The sequence below is a fragment of the Aphis gossypii genome, chromosome 2, assembly GCF_020184175.1.
Source record: "Aphis gossypii isolate Hap1 chromosome 2, ASM2018417v2, whole genome shotgun sequence".
NCBI lineage: Eukaryota > Metazoa > Arthropoda > Insecta > Hemiptera > Aphididae > Aphis > Aphis gossypii.
In genome coordinates, this window is record NC_065531.1 from 29,089,852 (window position 1) to 29,111,140 (window position 21,289).

Below are 21,289 nucleotides of genomic sequence, written 5' to 3' on the forward strand. Positions count from 1 at the left end.
ATCATATAAGTACAATAGTTATTTTTGTGTTAGCTAAAATGAAATATAACCAATAATTTTTTTTTAATATTAGTTTATGATGTTATAAGTCATACGTGATGGGTAATTTTTGCAAGAAAACCATAATATTTACTGAAAAAAACATTACATGGATAATATTTTTTTTATTCTATAAATCTATTATATTAAATTTTTGATTCGTAATTGCTACAGTGCAGCTATAAAATGTATGACAGTCGTATGAAAAAGTGTATTTTAAAAATTCTATACTTTGGTATGAACATTTATTTCTTATTACGTTTCTATTCAACGTCAATAAATATAAAGTTGCAAGTCAAACAATGTATTTGTAAAACGTAAATAACGTTTTAATGATTTGTTGTCTGTTTCTTATTATATACAAAATATATGGTCGATAAATAGGAAATGCCTAAGAAGTTTTCAGTAATAATTAGGTACCAAAGTTATAGTTATTGTTCAAAGAATATATTATACTAACTGAAATAATTGGTCCTTAAATATCGTTTATAATGTTATCCAAAATTGAGCCAACAAATTTCTTCTTTAAATAACGGTTATGTTTTTTCATTAGTAACTATTATTATACTACCTAATGGCTAATACCTATTGTTATGTATAATATATTATTTATTATTTATTAATTAAAATAAATTTATAATGATTACAAAATCATATTTATTTTAATATTAATTTTACTGCAATTACTTTATTTTTTAACAATAAATTCATTGTTAATAATGGTTATAATATCTATATATATATTTAATGTATATTAATTTATAGTTTATCAATAGATTTTATTTAAAGATATTTGAGTTTTTGTGTGTTAATTCTATTGGAATTTATAAAGTTTAGATACTTAGTACTCACGTCATTCATAATCGTAAACTCATGAATATATATAGAACAGTTATGTATATAATATATTATGTATATTATATTAAAGTTAAAACGAAGCAAATAGTTATGTTATATACTTATATATACAGGAAGCGTCTAAATATATAAACCACAAATTATATAACCTTAAACTAAAGGAAAACCGAAAAACCAATAGACTTTCAACTGTAATGGATTAACCATGTATTTTAGATAAACTCATTTGTGAAACATATGCTAAAGATTATAAATTATAATTTATACATAAATATTATAATAATAGTAGATATAACTAAAATAACAACTAAGAGATGTTTATTATTTCTCTCTCATTAAATATTAATCTTTTTAAGTTGAATTTAAAGATGAAGAAAAAATCTTGGGTTAAGAAAAATAGGGTAAGATACTTGAGGGAAAAATATGTCAACGAACAAAAACCACCTAACTCTACTTACATTACTCGCCGAATTACTACTTTTAATTGACTTACCAATTTAATAACTGACAAGATCGTAAAACTAAAACTTTGTTTCTTATTGTATATTAAGACATTGATATAATAAAACTGGAAAACTATTTGAGAATTCAAAATGTCCAGATGCATATTCTTCCGAAATAATTTACAAATTTCTTATGTGCAAAGTAATAATAAAATATTTTAAATGTTTGCAGTGATTTTTATTAAATAATTTTGACAAATGAAATCGAAGATATTTTTAAGTCTAACACTTTTTCAGAATAGTAAGACAATAATATTTATTGATTTATTTTATACGGTAGCTTATAAAAAAATTAAATCATACCTTGCTATTATTTCTTCACGTGAACGTTCTTTCGCACACACGTTTATTTCTAGTTCTTGAGTCTGATCATCAAATAAATGTAAATCAAATTGTTCCAGCCAAGTAGGCGTTGGCATTCGATTACTACCTTTGCTCTTGAATTTTTCTCCTCCCAATCTATATACAAAATACATTTTGACAATATAATGGAATTCATAATACTATCAAAAGTAAACATACCTGAAACGAACGTATGGGTCACATAAACCATCAGGTATTGTACAGTTTTTTATTTTAATTAAAACAATAGTTACTACTGAACTCCAAACTTGACATTTGTACTTTCTACCTATTTCTGTTACTTTTCCTGTCTTTTGGAGACTCTATAGTAAAATACGATACAATATTCAACAATAAATTCATTTTTAATTTATTTTAAATGATTTTAGTATTAATCTTAATTTTTACCAACATTTCTATAAAAAAAAAGTCGATAAATTATTTCAGTTATGTTATTATAATATTATTTACCTGTTCGCGCTCTTCTCTGGATTGAGGTATTAAAGTTACATCGAGATAAATCTCTCCGAGGTATTCAGCATTTTGTGTATCTCGTAATTGTAAACATAACTCGTGCTGTCTAAAATAAAAATAAAAAAAGAAGAAAAAAATACTAAATAATGATGATGATACAATGCATTGAATAATAATTATTAAAAAATGTATATTTTTCAAGTATTCGACCATTATTACAAATATGTAACATTTTATTAGTATAACAAAAATATTCTTGAAATGTTTTTTTAAACGTGAAAAATATTAAAACATATTTTAATTTGTCAATGTTCCTTGAAATTTTTTCATAATTTAAAAATAATTCATTTTTCATGTTTTGACTAAATATTATTTTACTTTGTTTATTATTCTCTCTTTAAGTTGGCGTTTTAATACAATGGTGTTATATTTAATGGTAAGCATCAATCATTACTAGCATTAATCTATGCTAACGACTTAAAGTGATATTAAACTCACTTGCCCAATTCTAAGAGCGTCAAATCGATCTGAGCTGCTCCCATAAAGTCATCTTGAAGACCCCAATCGTAATCAAAAACCTGAAACATTAAAATAATATTGATTTAAATAGTTTATATTTTGATATTCTAAACAACTTAAAGCAAAAATTTAAATACCGTAACGGCAATTTATAATTTCAATATTTATTAAAATAATAAATAAATAAAATATTCTTGATGGGTAGGTTAGGTACTTAGTTGAATAAAATTAAAATTAAAATGCTAATTTCAATTATAAACTAGGTAAAATAAGATATTATAATATTATATATTTGTTAACAATTAAAATCAATGACAATATTTATTACATAATTATTCCCAATAATTGTATAAATAACTACTAAGAATTGTTTTAGACATTTTATTTTTATTTATCAGAAAACCATATAATTATACAACAGTATTATATGTGGAAGTCAATGAAGTGAGACATGTGCTCGAAAATAAAAATATTTTCGATATTATTATTATTTTTACACTAAACAACTTACTGTAATATTATAATAATATACATATAAAGAGCATATTATACTCTATTACTTATCTCTAATATATGGCTGTTTATAAATAATTGTACTATGAAACATTTTATGTACTAACTAATTATTTTTATAAATTATTAAATTACATATTAAAAAACATTTTGAGTTTTTTTTTTTTTAAAAAAAAAAAACCAAAAATATATTGATATTATTGTATTTAAAAATGAATTCGGTCATAAAGATAAAGATAAAGATAAATATTATAAATGATAGTGATAGAGATAAGGGTAAGCATCCCTTTATTCTATAAACAGAATACATTTGCAAAAAAAGTCTTGTTTTTTTAATTTATTGCTGAAAAAAAAATAATTTTATACAGTGTATGAATAGATCATATCATAGAAAAAAAAATGTATAATATGGATTCTTGTATCATAAAAAAATTATACATTGTACTTCGTGACATGCTCTTATTTTCAACCACGTTTCATGTTTAATATACCTTCTACCGACAGGTAGCTAGGCATAACATGTACATAAAAAAAGTATAAAATGAAAATGGGAAGTAGACAAAAATATATAAGCTAATATTAGTTACCTAAATTTAATCAGCCAAAGAATCAAAGATCGAATTATTAGATATGAACTTTATTTTAAATTCTGACTACTGAACATTAGTTTGATTGACAAAGCCTAAATAACTTAATGGAGCGAATCAGTAGGAGATACGTTATCATTGTTGAAATGTATTACTTAAGTTAAAATAAAAAATGTATAAGCATCTATCTTAAAGCTAAATAAATTGATTTTTAACCACAATAAAATTCTGTTATACATGTAGCAGATTACATAAATAATTAATACATTAATTCACCGAAAATCATAAATCGTGTAACATAATATTGAATAATAAATTTATTGATTAGTAAATAAATAGCTTTTAATTAATAAAAATGAAATCATTTAATATTTAGATACATGAATTTTAATTTATGATAAATAAGGAATTTTGATCGAACAGGACGTATTCTAGCGATTAATAATTAATCGAAAATTGAAATAATGATAATTGAAATATTGAAATTAATTAATTGAAAATTATTTTCAAATGGTTATTTATTATTATTTGTTTTTAATCATCTATACAAATCATGTTTAATTTAATAAATCATAAGGTGAAATAAGTAGAAATTGTGCACAAAAAAAAAATTTGAAAATAGTTGTCTTAACTTAATATATAATGACTATAAATTATAATTATTTATCACATAATTATATTTATTATCATGTTCGGTATTGTGGTATAAAAAAATATACTTAAAATATGTAATTTCAAATTAGATTTAAAAAAACCCCATTTGAAAACTTTGGTTACTAAAATTTGATTATTAATATTATCATATGAAATTAGTTAAACAATCTGAATTTTTTTTACTTATAATACGATGTTTTATAAATATTTTCGCTTTGATTATTAACGAATCGTGGTTTTACGTAAATTTAAGATTAGCATAGTGTGTATACCAAGTGCCAATAAAATTCGATATCTGTACAGGTTTTAGTAAAAATATGTATGATTGAAATATATTATTCATGTTTACTGTTAACCACAGTGAATAACAGATGCCGTACAAATGTTTACAGCTCACACATTTAAAATTGCTTTCATATAATCCAATATAATTAATACAACTAATACACCTAAGCTATCATATTATAATGCGCAACAAAGTTAGTACGCAATGCATACTTTTAAATATTATCATTATGATAGTCAGATAATAAATTAGTTTGGCAAGATCCTTAGTCTTAGTAAACCGGTTAATAAACTGCAGGTCCGCGCTCAGCTTCACTTTTATAACCTCATAAAAGTATAACAAAAGAAATCTACTATTGTCGCAATAATGAATTTTCTAAGGTATTATTTCAAATCAATACTTGAATTATTTTAACATTATTAAAAATGTAATAACGGTAACAAAAACGACCATACCGTGCGAAATCATACACATTTTCATGTAATACCATTGATTATATATAGTATAATATATTAAATTATATATAATCAATGGTAATACACATCATTATAAAATTTGAAGAAAAAACATCAATTTGCTCATCATAATAATTCACTATAATCGGAACCTGAATTTGACATTCAATTATTCGAATCATATTATGTAACAACATTATGCATTAATTTAAAATTAACTCAATAAAATATATTTTGTTAAATTAGTAATAATGGAAAAAAAAATAAAAGCTTTATGGCCTCATGTGATAAATACTTATAATATAATGTTTTACGTGCATATGAACTTGCATTTTTTCATTTTTTTCCGATTTTTCGATTTAAATTAAACTATAATTACCTATTAATAACCAAAGAATATATCATACATAAGTACTGTTAAATTTTCAAATTCGGTTTTTTTAGTGTATATGTAAATATCTCAAAGTAAATTTTTTCATATTAAGCCCTATTAATCATGAAATGTAAATTCTTATGAATAAGTCATATTAAATTCAATATTTTGAAATATATATTGATAATATATTTCCATACATTTTCATTTAATATGCTAATTTAGATTGATGAATTGCTTATTTGAAACCATTATTTTATAATAAAATGTTAATAAATATTATTAATTAAAAATAGGTACGTATAACAAAAATTTAACTAGTACAAAATTCAAATTTATAACATCGTACATTATTTTCTTCAAAAAAATACGGGTTTAGTAAGCAGTCAATAGATATGAATACAAAGAGATATGAAGACAAAGGGAACACTTGAACAAATTGTACAACTGCGAATAGGCCATTATAGGCCGCATTCATTTGATCGTGTACAATTTTATGACGCATGAACACATGCAATTTGTTCAAGTGTGTAGCCGTCATCGAATTAAAAAATAATAAACAGATTTATTCCCTTAGGAATGTATTATTCCTTAGTAAATTTTGATAATTTGTAACATTATAAATATTTTTATTTCAATTGTATACAAAATATTGCAACTTTCAAACAGGATTTCAATAGTCTTATTATAATATGAAACAGAATAATTTAAATAAAAAACGTCGATAACACGCACAATAATTAGGTAAGAAAAATAAAATATAAAATATGTAATTCAAGTCCGTCTAAAATTTGCTCACAATGAATATTATAGTAACCATGCATTTTCCAGCAATAGAATTTTAGTTATTATATAACACATTTTTTGTATATATTTATACAAAAGAGTTCATCAGAAGTGCTCACTCCCTTCAATTTTTTAACAATGCAATTATTTAAAATCTGAAATTCGGTATTTTTAAATATAATATCGTCATTACTCAAAAGAAATTCTTTTAAAAATAAAAATATTCCTTATAATAATATGATTTTTATTTATTTAGAAATTTCACTGTAAAAATTAAGTTAATTGTTACACCTCAGTTGTAACACAAGTCTTATTATTTATATGTCCTTAATAACTATTAATTACCCATGTTTTAGTATTTTACTAGAGAAATTTTTTTCAAAAGATTAATAAACAAATCTATCATAAAGTAAATTACCTTATAATATACATATTATATTATTTTACATTAAATATTCATACAATGGTATTATTGCCATAGTGGTTAACAAACAGAATATCTCTTACTATACAGCAATGTAATTTTCATAAATATTTTAAACAATGATAATAATTTATAAGATGATTACATTCAGCTGTAGTATACAAATTAAAGTTTATTTATAATTCAATAATATAAGATTTATAATACTATAATAGCTGTATTACCTAACTTCGTCATGAAAAAAGAACAATTAATAAAAAATACAGTGGTTTATTGGTAAATATGGTATTTAAGTAACTTTAAAAAATTTAAAAGTCAAAATTTAAATAAATTCATTGTTAAGTTAAAAATGGAAGCAATCGCGCTTGGTGAATTATTCTGTATATATACATTATACAAATTAATATATATTAGAATGAGGATTATAGACTTAGTAACTACAAAACCCACTGTCAGCAAATTTTGAACCCATATTCCTTGATACTCTAGTAGTATAATATATAGTTTAGTTTTTTAACTACAGTATTTTTCTATATAATAACTCACATATGAATTCCATATTTGCTTACTAAAATCGAATATTTTTCTGTTGCCATTGGTAACAGTTACTATACCATATTATCATACTCAATTTTTACTTTTCACTTATAATTTAAATGAGTTAATAAGTTCATACCTTTATTTGAATTGGTTCAAAAGGATCATCTAGTAAGTGTGTAACCATTTCGTCCCAATTTGGATTTAAACTTTTATACACAATTTTTGATTTATGTATCTGTCTTCCACCTATCTTAAACTTCACATAAGGATCACTGAGACCTAAAATGTTAGCAAATTTTTAGTAAGTTAGTTTTCACATATTTTTTGGAAAAATTTAATTTTTTTAACTACCATTTTTATCTCGAGCAATGAGATCTTTTCCTTTTTTCAAATGTATTTTGAGTTGAAAAAAGTCATATTTTCTGAGCAAAGATTCATTTTGAATTGGATTTTGACCTTCCTGATGCATAAAATTTAATTTCAATGTTTAAATCTTTTTGTATAAATATTTTAAATAACACAATTTTTTTTAAAATTTAAATTATAGATCAAGTTATAATTAAATATTATAGTTCAAAATGTGTGAAATTGGTATCTGTATAAAGTAAATATCTTAAAAAATGAAAAGATATACTACTACAGAACGTTTGTTTTTTTTTTTAGAAATTATCTCTATTCTATAATGAATCCATACTTATTATCTACCATATTACCTATAATAAACTAATATAATTAAAAAATGGTAGACATTTATATTAATATTTACTGGTGTAACTATTTCAATTTGTTGTTCAGATCGTATTGAATTTTGTCTCCGGAGCCGAATTTGATGATCACGTGAAACAACTTTCTGGAACCAATTCTGAGTCAATCCAAATTCTAAAATACAGTAGTAAAATATATTTATAAAAAATGTGTTAATGCCTTACATTTATTAATTATTGTTTAATTTTATTTTATATTCAAACATTTTACTTAAATTAGATGAAATGAAAAATAGCTTTTTTCAAAATTAATTTCTAATTAATTGTTTTTTTTTTTTTTTGTTATATATATTTTGAAAAACAACAATGAAAAATATTTAATTAAATATGATTATTTTGATGCTAGCAGAAATGTAAATATTTTATGATATTTTTTTATACCTAATAAAATGTTTAGTTTTGAAATTAAAATTAAAGTTATTATTATTTTGATATTTAGATTTAATAATTGACAGTATTGTACAAAATTAATACCAAAACAATCATTTTTAACTGTTTAATAAAAAAAAAAAAAATACTATTAATATATTAATTTTAAATAATATTTGATAATATTGTATCATGTAACACTCAGTTTTACATAAAAAATGTTCCACTTAAGGATTTTTTTCTAAGAAAATTCACCTTTTAAATTTTAAACTTATTTAATATACCATACCACTTGTAATTGAATTTTGTGTATTTTTTGAGTCTGAAGTCTTAGCTTGTTGTAATGTGTCTGGACGGACTAGTCTTGATAGTATAGGAGATTCAGAGGGTGACTCGTCAGTGTCAGAGCCTCGTGCTTTGTTTCTCCCTTTAGCCCATTTTTCCTGAAAATAGCATTACATTAATATAAATATTTATTATACATTTAGCTTAAATAATAAAAATATAGCATATGAACTAGTAGATTTTTTAAATAAAATAGAAATTTTTATTTACCTCAGTAGAAACCCACAAATTCTAATAAAAAATAATTAACTGTTAATTCATTTTAATAATATTACATGATGTTAATTGAATTATTTAAATAATAATAAAATGTATTTATAAAGAATACTATAAAATTAAAAATTAATAAAATAAAGTTTTTCAAACCTGAGTATATATTCTCACTTAATAACTATGCTAATTATCAACTTAGACCACTAATAATAATAAAAGTAATTTTTTATATATTTAGTTTTATATAGGTATATAAACATATGGTGCAACACATTTTGGAACCTATAATTAATTTTATACAAAACAAAAAATTAGATAAAAAGTTTAAAACATATAAACAATGATTGTTATATAATATTAAGATGAGTAAGTATACAACATAATATCTTTATCAATAATGATACATAAAATATTATACACAATATCACGGTGATTAAGTATGATCTATATTTTTTTAAATAAATCATTGAATTTAATTTAAGTATTTATATTTAAAATAATTGAAATCATTAAATAATTATTTGATTAATTCAGATTTCGACGAAGTAAACGAAAATAAAAAACTTGTGAATTATAAAATATACAAATACTAATTATAGTATTAATGAGTATATAGTATTAATACTAATATCATAAGTTTTATTTAACTATTGAAATTGATTTGATTAATTAGGATAATTGGTTATGTTAATTTATACAACAATATTTAATTCATAAACTACCTATTTGAACATTTTGCTGAAATTAAATAAATATATCGCAACTGTATATTTTTGTTTTTTTGTTCCGAAGTAATTTTTATCAATTCTCATTTTATTTTTATATTTTTTACAATTATTATACTTAAAATGTACCATTTCAAGCTTTAACATTATGGTAAGAATAGTATTTTTGAGTTAAATAAGATAAATTCCTTTTAGTTTCAATTTATTAAATAGATATTATCCAGTATGCCAACCTGTACATAACTATAAATAATTTAGTGTGTATAGATAATGTTTTTATTATTTTAATGAAACTGATTGGCTCAACAAATTTATATTGATGATAAAAACAAATTCATAACTTAATTTATAATAGAACATTAACTATATAATATTACATAATATAATTTCAGGGATGTTATTTTAAAATGTAAAAGAATAATATTATTTATTTAAGTATAAAATAAGTTTACTTGGCAAGCGTACTGTAGTTTTCGATGCAAGTATTTATAAAACATCAATATCGCTAATATTGTGTAAATTATTTACAAAGTAGGAACCAAACTTTTAATAAAACTATATATTGCAAACTTTTCAGGAATAATAATAATACCACGACACTTATAAAAATTTGATTTATATTGAACTGTTAATAATGGTTTTTTCTGTTGAATGATTTATTTATACTAATTATTATACTATTGATATTACCAATAAACATTATTACTTGATAAATATAGTAAATGTATTCATGACTAAATTTTAGTTTAAAATACTCAATTTAAAAATCAATTAATTTTATTTTAATGCACTTGGTTTGTGAGTTTTGTACAATTCGATAAAAGAAATAAATAAAATAAAAATACATTGATTTGATAGTCATATAATTGTAAAATATACTAATATTATTCTGTATTCTGCAAAATACTGATGCTACGTTATTGTAACTTCAAACTACAATAACACGTGTTAGGAGCTCTGGTAAAATTGTATTATTTTTTAAATACCACAGGTGACAAAAAATATACATATATATATTATGTAGATATTGTACAAATGGTTTTCAAACTTTTTTGTCATTGGAGTATCTAGTAATGAAGTTTGCATAATTTTTACCACACGGGTATTATCAAACACCTTAGGGACGCACGTAGTTTGTATACTTAGGTAAAAGATAATATTACATAATTTATAATATTTTATGTTTGATAGTTTATCATCAAGCCACAATGCATATTCTGTATTTTAATAATTGCATTCTGAACCATAATTTCTTTAAAATTTCATCCACAGGTTAAGTTAAAAACCTAACTTATTAAATCATATTTAATTTAATTTTTGTAATTTTATTAGAAAATACCTACATCATTCATTAGAAATAATTATTAAAAATATTCATTTCTTATTGTAATTAACATTGAATTTTTATCCGATTATCTAAATGTATATAATTCAACGTGAAATTTTGTTTTTACCTTTAAGGAATTGAAAAAGGAATGGGTCTTTTGCACCACATTGATACTTTGTATAGTGGACTGGGCGGTAACGCTGGCACAGGAAGACGAATTGATTGCGGATGGACAGCATCCTTGACCGGCACCTGGGGTGCTCGGCGATGATGACGATGCAAAGCTTTCCATCGTGACATGCCGCCGTTCAGCAGCCGCAAACTTTTTACACAAATAGTCCAAGTCTTCGGGATAACTGAGGTCGAAATCAGACTTTGACAGTGGTCGGCGCCGAGCCAAGTCACTGGTTCCCGATTCATCGTTGCAGGGTACTGACGATCGGTGGTGATCATGTTCTCTCAAAGATTTCGTATTAAATTCCACGGGGCATACGTTTTCCGCTATAGTAGACATAAACAAAAAAATGGTGTTAAAAGAAAAAATATATTTCTTATGGACAGTTTATTACATGGGTTCGCAAAACACCCATTTTGTTAGAACTCATAACTTATAAAAGTTTTTATGAAATATTATTAATTTTTAAACGGACTAAAAGAACATTTGAAATTGTTGTGTGAGTTTATTATATAAACGTATAACCTAGACAAAGGCCAAAGGACATTATAAAGACTTTTGTCCAACCCTAAAAGTATAGTTCATATCAAGTGAAGAAATAACACAATAGTTGCTCATAAAAATCCTACAGGATCACTCTTCCGGGATTTATCAACAGTTTGTTGACTTCATGTCTAATAAGAAACTCTTTCATTGCACGATATAGAAATATTATTGTTGTGAAGTTAAAAAATTTGATTAAAAATAAATCAAGACACTGAATGTTAAAAATATTTATAATGTTCTTTGATAAATAATAATCATTCAATTTTAATACTATAATATACATTATACAAACCTAATTTTTTCTATATGCAATCTAACCACTAACCAAGTTTCATGCCTAATATTCATTAAAAATATTGTGTGTTAAAAAAAAGTATCAGAGCGTTAAGGTTATCTAAACTCATTATATTATCTAATATATAATTATCTTATTATATAATTGAAAAGCACGCTATAAATATTAAAGATATCACGCAAAGTTTATTTTACATTCATATGAAAGCAACATAATATACCATCAAAAATCTAACGCTTTTCATAGTTTAACTGCATTCAAGAAGATGGACAATACATATCCAACATAATCTTTCACAATTGACAAATATTTCATATTTTCATAATTTTGCTTACAAGCATTTTCCGATCACTTCTTCTTGACCTATAGCAATCACTACTTATGACCTCTATAGAATATAGCATACAGTTATATTACAGTTAGAAACTTGTAATGATTTATATTACTATAATACTATCATCTATTGTTATTTAAATCAAAAATCTCAAGTTCCAGACATATTTGTGATATATATTGAACAAAACAATACAAACTGAAGTGCAGTACGAGTTCATAGTTCAAACAGCTTGAAAGTTGAAATACTATACTAAACCTCGTACATTTTCTCACCCGTATAAAATACCAAGTATTTTAAAAATAACACTGTTGATAAATAAATCATCTTGCATTCGTGCAGATTTTCAAGTAGGTATACTGCAACATATTATATTCAAAAAATAATATGTTCAAGAAAATTATTACTTGATATGCAAGTTATCTCGCAGTCCAAGTGGATGTCGTATACTTATATAACAAAATCGTTATTTATTGATTTTGCATTAATCGATTGAGCATTGCATAAACATAAATTTAAGTTTTATTTTTTAGATTTATGCATTATTGTTTTTCGTTAATTAACTATTATAGGTACACAGTATCTGGTATTAAATCGATTAAACAAAAAAAAAAAAAAATGTACCACACACAAAGACTATTCCGGGTTAATTAGTAGTATATTATATGCTGTACCTTTTATTGTAATCAACACAGCCAGATAATTGATATAATTTAAATATTGAAAGAAATGATAATCATCACATTTAAAAACGATTTTGACTTTCCTAATATATAGCATGGTCGGATTATAATAGAGTCTAGTAGTAAATTATATAATTTAATGTCACATAGGTAATTATTTATCAAACATGTTTAATTATCGGGTTCACTAATATGTTTTATTCTATAACTATCAAATACAATAATAGTTGTATATATAGTTCATGCATACAAAAAAAAAATGTGTCAAAAATGTTTTAATGCTTATAATATTATGTTTTTAATAAAACTCATTAATGAGGATAGTTATAAGACTTGTAATTAATTTGACTTGTGGAAAGTTTAATGTCATATTAAAGTCTATGAAACTTTAATCATCAAATTTTATTAGGTATTTAGGTATTAAAAATACCTATTGTAAATTATCTTTAAAATTACCTATATTACTCATCTAGTCATCTGTATTTAAAAACTGAAAGTTTTTTATTTGAAATATATAAAATTATAATTTAAGTAAATCAATAGGATGCACAATATATAAAAACTAAGGCACAAGCACACAACCTCTCAGACCAAAACTTTCAACAACACAGACTTTCAATTCCACCGCCAATTTTGAACACCATTGTTATAATAACCAGACACCGAAAATCCGACAAAACTAAATTTATCGAGGGTCACCAACCATTCAAATTTAATTCTACTCCTATAAATAAAAATAAATCTTACCACTGAAGAAGATACAAGTAGTAGAAAAACTACATATACGTCAAGAAGTTCCATCAATGGATGGAGTTAAACCAATTCCTATGTTTCTATAAAATTAGCTAATTTAATTTATTATAATATTTTATTTTAATTTATCTTATTTTATATTAGCCTTAGGATCACTCGTGCTTATTGTTAATATTAATAAGCAGGTTGTACAATTCTTAATTAACAATAATGAATAAGAAGTAAAACATTTTACTTTTACCTCTGCAATTCTTAAAATGAGTAGTTACTATAATTAATTTACAAATGTGCAAATGCATTTACTTTAAATATGAAAATTTCTTGAGTTAATTTGTATTCTGTAATTTTTGTAGGAATTCTATAAAATGGTATTTTTATTCCTATCATGCGTATGATTCATTTGCATAAGCTAAAATCATGATACTGTGAATAATTATTACAACGATAACTGCCTTTACACATAAAAATTTATACTTATAATTTAACTATATACAGTTAAAACCATTATACATTTATTTATTCACACTTTTAAAATATATACATTTGTAAAACATTTAAATACATATTATTTTGATACTTTTTTCTACCAATCGTATAATTATTTATAGACAATTAAGTATGAGAAAATATATTAAACGATATGCATTAATTTATTGTTAAAATTAATCTAACATTTTTAACTAAATTTAAATTATATGTTTTTATGAAAGACTAATAAAAATGTAAAAAATGCATTATTGTCATATGATATTATGATAAAGAGAATAAATATTAACTCAGTAAATTTTATTATATATATTACAAATGGTAAAATAGATTTTGGAAAATGTTACTATGTTACTAAAATAAAAATTAATTTGAATATTTTAAAAATATGTTTATAAAGATACAGTTAATATTATTGTATATAATATTAAACAAAATTATATAGACTCAGATTCTTTTTAAATATTTAATTCATAGTTTTTCGGAATTAAAATCATCGCTAATCTAAATATGAAAATAAAAGCCTATTATCTAAGTTATCATCATTAACTATTAATATTAAGTTATTTAGATGTATAACATTATAGCTAGTTTGATCAAAATAAATGAATACGAGTATTCAAAATAAATTGATTTATTAATTTTATAAATTAACTATTAAGATAATTTAGATTTTCTAAGAATTACAATTCACATAATATCCCAATAAATAAATAATAGTTATTAATTCCTTGCAGCCTGCATATAAGTATATAACAGTATGCAAAAATTTATGTTGATTGTCAATATTGATTAAAATTTTTTAATAAATAATAACTTAATTTTGATCAATTAAGATCAGTATTTCTTAACCTTTTTTTACTCAATACCCCTTTTAGGTTTTCAAAAATTTTACTGTCTCTACCCCTCAATAAATTAAAAATGATTATACCTAGTTTAATTTGTATTATCAGTTATTTAATTTAAGTAAAAACAAAACTTAACAAACAAATTTTATTTGTATATTCTAAATTCTTATAGTGTGTTATATGTATACATTTTATACGTATCTATATAGCTCTGTACATTATTACATTATGGTAAATTATTTTAAATTATTTTTGATTGTACGTAGTTTCCTATACATTTTAATGCAATAAGTTATATACAATAAAAATAAAATTCACAGTAGAACTTTTGATGTATTTATTTTACTCTAAATAGTTGTTTTGTTCATTAAAATAACAAGATAACTCATAAATGTATAACTAATATTTTTTTTATTTCGCACATAATTTACTACTATAGATTATAAGGTTTTTATTTATTTGAATAAATCGTGTATACTATTTGTACTTTGCTGCATTTAAAATGTTTCGATAACTTATGATTATCATGTTTTAAATATAATTTAATACAATATTATTAGTTATAATCTAATATGTTCGTACCATGGTTTATTTCGTTAGTATAATACGAAAAATTGTATGCTCACCTATAAATGTTTTTATTAAAATTTCGACAATATTTCAAAAATTATTTTGTTCTATTTTAAAATATATTACAAAGGTTGGTTCTACAGCACTATTTTTAAAAGAAGTTATAAAAAATATATATTTCATATTCAGGGTTGAAATATTATGAGGTAGCTAAAATAAAAATAAAATATGGAATAGATATAATGTGTTGCAGTTAAGAGAAGGGAGTGAAGGGAGATATTATAGAGAAATGGAAAATCTAAAAAGAGATTGATAGATATATTATCAAAATAGATGTACATGTTAGAAAAACACGAAAAACGAAGGGAAAATTCACAAAACGCGTATCAAGGTATTTAGTGATATAAAAAATACTAAAATGGTTCCTCTGCGGTTTCTCATGATTATATATATAATATATTATATTATTATTATACATACGTGCATTACATTTTTTCATATTTTTATTTTTAATTAATTATAAACCTTGCATAAAATTATGGCAAATAAATTAATAATATGTGTTTTAATTTTTAAATATAGGAATAATGTAAATGTATTAGTCAATTATTTATTGTTGTGTAAACATTTAATGATAAAATAGATAATTATTATGAACAAATTGAATAAAAACTATAAACCATAATAACATAATTTAATTAAAATAACCCTATATACCCAGTATTCATTAGTTATTCATCAGAAATGTGTATAGAAAATACATATAGTGTTGAGTGTTAGTATGAAGAGTTTCTCATCATTAGTATGTATATTCAGGACCCGCCGTGATACATCATTTAATAATATCTCCACTGAAATTTAAAGTTAGGAGAATTAATTATTTTATTTAAATTTTTATTTTACGCTGTTATTACATACTACTCTTATGACTTATTGTATGGTTGTTTGTATTATGATCATTGTCCATTGGCATGATATTAATAAAATGATACAATTTTAACTAATTAAAATATCCATTGGATCCATGGATATAAAAAATAAAATAAATCATGACGAAACTATATCAATAGAAAAACTGAAGATAAATGATTGGCACCGTTATTGTCATGTTATAAATATTTTAATTTTTTTCCGTGTTTAATAAATTAAAATTGTATCATTTTAGTAATATTTGTCAACGGACTTAACAAGTATAATATTATAGCTTAAAATAATAACTAAATAATTAATTCTCCTAACTTTAAATCTTAGTAGAGATGATACTAAATGATTGTCACAAAATTATATCATGCAATGATATATTACAAGGGACCCTGAACGCATACTAACACTAATGATGATGAATTTGTCACATTAAAACAATGTGTTTATTATACACAACCCCAACGAACCATTACTCCCAATTCACAAAAATAATAGCTTTAAAGAAAATAAAACAATTAAGCCTATTTTAAAAGCTTAAAATAACAATTATTAAGAAAAAATATTCAATTTCTTTCGATTCAAATCTTAGTACAGATATCCCCAAAAGATTAGTAGCCTTGAAATCCTACAATAAAATGATTATCAGCTTCAAGTTCGCAGCAAAAAAAAAAAAAAAAATAGTTCTAGGACTGTCGCATATCATTTCATATTAAATTTTTTCATCCAGCTTATAGTCATATTTTATCTATCATCAAAAGTAAATAGCCATTTAATAATCTTAGTATTTATACTGAGTACAATTATCATCAATAAATATAATAAAGGTTAATAATTAAATTAAAAATTAGTATTTTATATTCCAGGCTTATTGCTGTGAAAAATAGTCATAATTAATCATTATCGCAATACCCCCAAATTAGTTTATATGTCATTGTTATCGTTTATGGATAATATTAGCTGATATTCCTACACAATTTTGTAAGCAAACCATATAATGTTTTTATAAAAACAAAAACCCTTTTGTCCATGTTTGTCGGTAATGATAAATTTGTCAAATATTGTTTGTTATTTACAAACTGATAATTTAAATCCAAATTTATATTTAATTTTAGACGAGGAACTTTAAGGGATTTTCGATATTTTCTGTCATTATTTTATGGGAAAATAATTTTTGTTTTTTGAAATTTATAAAAATTTAATTTTGGTTTAATATAATAAATTTTAAATTTAGTTCGACTCGAGTTCCTAAAATTCAAATTTTTCGTTAAAATGTATTCGTCCTAGAAAATTAAGATTTGTAATATTATTAGATAGGTAATTCTTATATCTATTTTCATTGTGTAGTAGTCATGTGTAGTTACACACCTTTATTATTTCTAAATGCTGTACTACAGAAAAATATAAATGGAGTGATACTTTTACTGTATACAAAGAAAAAGTGATAATCGAATGATGTGTCAAATTTCAGATAGACCATAACCTAACCTTCCTTGTACAAACTAAATATTCAATAAAACATTATTTTTATAACATAATAAAATTATACATACCTTTACAAAAACACATATAAAAACCGGTTCTGCATGTAAGTGCATTGGTGGTAGAAGTGATAGCTAAAATTTGAGATACCATTGGGTAGTAAAAACGTTGTCGTCCAGTATTAATTTTTGAATTAAAACTGTTTATTTTACTGTTTATAATGAAGTCAATTCGTGAGGTTTTTGGTTGTGTCATTTCAATCATCCACGAATCGGCACAAAGGACAATATTTTAATTTATATTCCGTTTCAATTAACCACCATCGATTCATAGCAGTTTCAGTTGGGCGTACATCCAACTACTGTGCTTCATGGCTCGCTGAATTTCTACATTCTATATAGACATTTTTGTAACGTGTTACCAAAGATTGAACATCTCAAGCAATAGGTCGATGTCGACTGCTTTAATATAACATTATTATGGAAATGCGTGATGGCGCATGCGATACGTTAATCGATATTTATCGGTTGTTGAAATCGATTTCAAACGATATTGTGTCGTGAAATAAACCTGCCGTACTTGTATTATGCGATAAACTGCGGGCCCACGGACGACGGTATCGTGTTCCTTTATAGTTTATACGTTTGTAGTTTCAGTTTTCACATATCTCACGCTACGAAGTTACATTTATTTCGATTTCATACAGTCGCTTAACAAGCCACGGTGCACTGTTGGATATCGATTTTATAATATTTCGAGAATTTCGGTCATATCTTGTCGACGCGTACTAATTCTTGGATTTAATCACACATACGTAAATAATATATATATTTAAATATGTTATATGTTACGTAAAAATATAATTCGATTAAGACGATTTAGAAAAATGATGTACCTATATATTCTGATGAAATCCTGGCTACGACACTAATAATTGATATTTTTTTGTCATAAACAAATATGAATGATAATTTATTTAAAATATTATTAAGAAAAATAAGCTAGAAGCAAAAATCAATTTTCAATTTGCATACATTATATTTGTTTACAATTAATTAAAAATATAACTTGTATAAGCGAATAAAGTGTGATAAATTATTAGTAGGTACAATATTAAAGTTTGAGTAACTAACAATAGATAAGTGCCTAATTTTACTTATAAAAATAATTGTTAGATGGGTAAGTAGGTTATATATTTATTATATTTTATGATTGGCATTTATGTAATTAAATAAATGCATATAATACATATAAAATATACATTATTTATATGAACCTAACAAATTTAAACTTTTATTAGGTATATACTAATTAGTGTAAAACAAAATCAATTCTTCAATTTTTATTGATTTGCAAAATAAACTAAAATGTGTGTAACAGCACCATCAAATAAAGGCTATACAGGAAATTAAAAGCTTAACATAATATTACATCTTCGATTTTCTGCATTTAAATCTTTTTATTATGATTTAATTTGACTAAAATACTATAGATGCATGTGTAATATACGAGTCATTTTAAGCGAAGAGCTTTGAAGGCATTAAATAAATAAACGGAAACTATTTTCGTTCCAATATTATTATCTTCGAATAAATTAAACACTGTGTGTACTTGTCGTAGTAAAATTATGAATTTTATTAAACTTAATAATGTTCATAATTATTGTATGTAGGTAGTAATAGTTATAAAAATTAAATTTAACATAAACATAGTTACAGCATAAATAACAAGAAAAAATATTATATTATTTTTATAGTTTTTGTGATAAGGTTCATGCCAACATTATTTAAAGTTGGCAATTGAAATTGGTTAAATACTATCAAATTTGAATAAAAAATAATAATTGTTTTTAAATTTACAGGTACTGATTAGAAATTATGCGTTATTATTATTTCAAGAGTTAGTTTAAACTAGAAGGCGTTCACGAATATTTTTTAATTAGCATAAAATGAATGGTGAATGTGTGTACCTAAGTAATATTTCATAGTTAAACAACGACAATGCCAGTTACATTAAAATGTATAAATAAAATTTAACTTTGGCAAAAGAACTATATACATTGAAAATATGTCGTCACTTTTCTTCATATTTTTTAATTTTATATTATTTAACTTTGTTACATAAATGTTTAAAAATGTATAATAACGAAATCAATTTACATCATTTTTTACACTAGATTATTTTATAATTATTGATGTCGATTTTCGCAAATGTTTCCATATCGTAACATTTAAATAAAATTGCTTTGATATATATGTATATATGTGTATTTATTTAAAAAATCATAACTACTCCAAAAGTTATAATATGGATCTATTGTTTGATTTAACACAGATAGATCATTGTGTATATCAAAATTACAAAATTGATAGTTATGAATACAACTTTTTTACAATATGTGATAAAACAATTAAGGTTTTTAGTTTAGCATTAACGTTTGTGATATTGAATATATTCACAAATATGTTAAGTTATTATGTACTCAATCAATTTTTATTCATTTTTAAGTCCACCAATAAAATTGCGTAAACGAATTTAAAAATTATATTTATTTATACAAAATCTAACTTTATAAGCTTCTTAGAAACTTGTTGATATTTAAAAATAAATCAAACATACCGAAGATATAAATACTATAATGTTAAAATAAATAAATTTTTAGAGTAAATGAAAATATATATTTTTACTATAAATATTATTTTATTAGCATATTTAATTTCATATTTTTATTTAAATTACAACACATTACTGATTCTTAACATCTATTACTCATTATACTCTTTAGTTATTAGCATTATGCTTATTACAGTTTAATGTGAAAAATATTTTGACGTTTCGATTCCACAAATTTATTTTGATCGTATCAAAAATACAATAAATTTTATGTAGAATAACGAATACATTTTTATATCTTTATAAATACTAGTAATATAATATTTTTAACGTAAGTAAAATTAAAAATTAGTCTATGCACACTGCACAGCGAAAGTTAACCAAAGTAATAAGGTATAATAAAGAAATTAACAATTTATTATGGTATATTGGTATTCGAAACTTGTACATTTATTTAATTCGAAATGAATAGATCTTCTATTTTAAG

At 23.0% G+C, this 21,289-nt stretch overlaps 1 protein-coding gene across 4 annotated transcripts in view; it reads right to left on the reverse strand.

The window, feature by feature from the left end:
* Nucleotides 1-21,289, reverse strand: part of LOC114119909 (multiple C2 and transmembrane domain-containing protein) — a 49,810-nt gene that overhangs the window by 14,034 nt on the left and 14,487 nt on the right. For 3 of the 4 annotated variants that reach the window (XM_050199902.1, XM_050199899.1, XM_050199903.1), the window contains exons 2-11: nt 11,224-11,597; nt 9,042-9,062; nt 8,776-8,929; nt 8,120-8,232; nt 7,705-7,813; nt 7,490-7,632; nt 2,715-2,794; nt 2,214-2,322; nt 1,923-2,065; nt 1,704-1,859 (exon numbers count right to left, since the gene is read on the reverse strand). In XM_050199902.1, coding sequence (XP_050055859.1) covers nt 1,704-1,859; nt 1,923-2,065; nt 2,214-2,322; nt 2,715-2,794; nt 7,490-7,632; nt 7,705-7,813; nt 8,120-8,232; nt 8,776-8,929; nt 9,042-9,062; nt 11,224-11,597 — 1,402 coding nt within the window. The remainder of the gene's footprint in view (nt 1-1,703; nt 1,860-1,922; nt 2,066-2,213; nt 2,323-2,714; nt 2,795-7,489; nt 7,633-7,704; nt 7,814-8,119; nt 8,233-8,775; nt 8,930-9,041; nt 9,063-11,223; nt 11,598-21,289) is intronic. The other variant, XM_050199901.1, reaches the window with a different exon arrangement.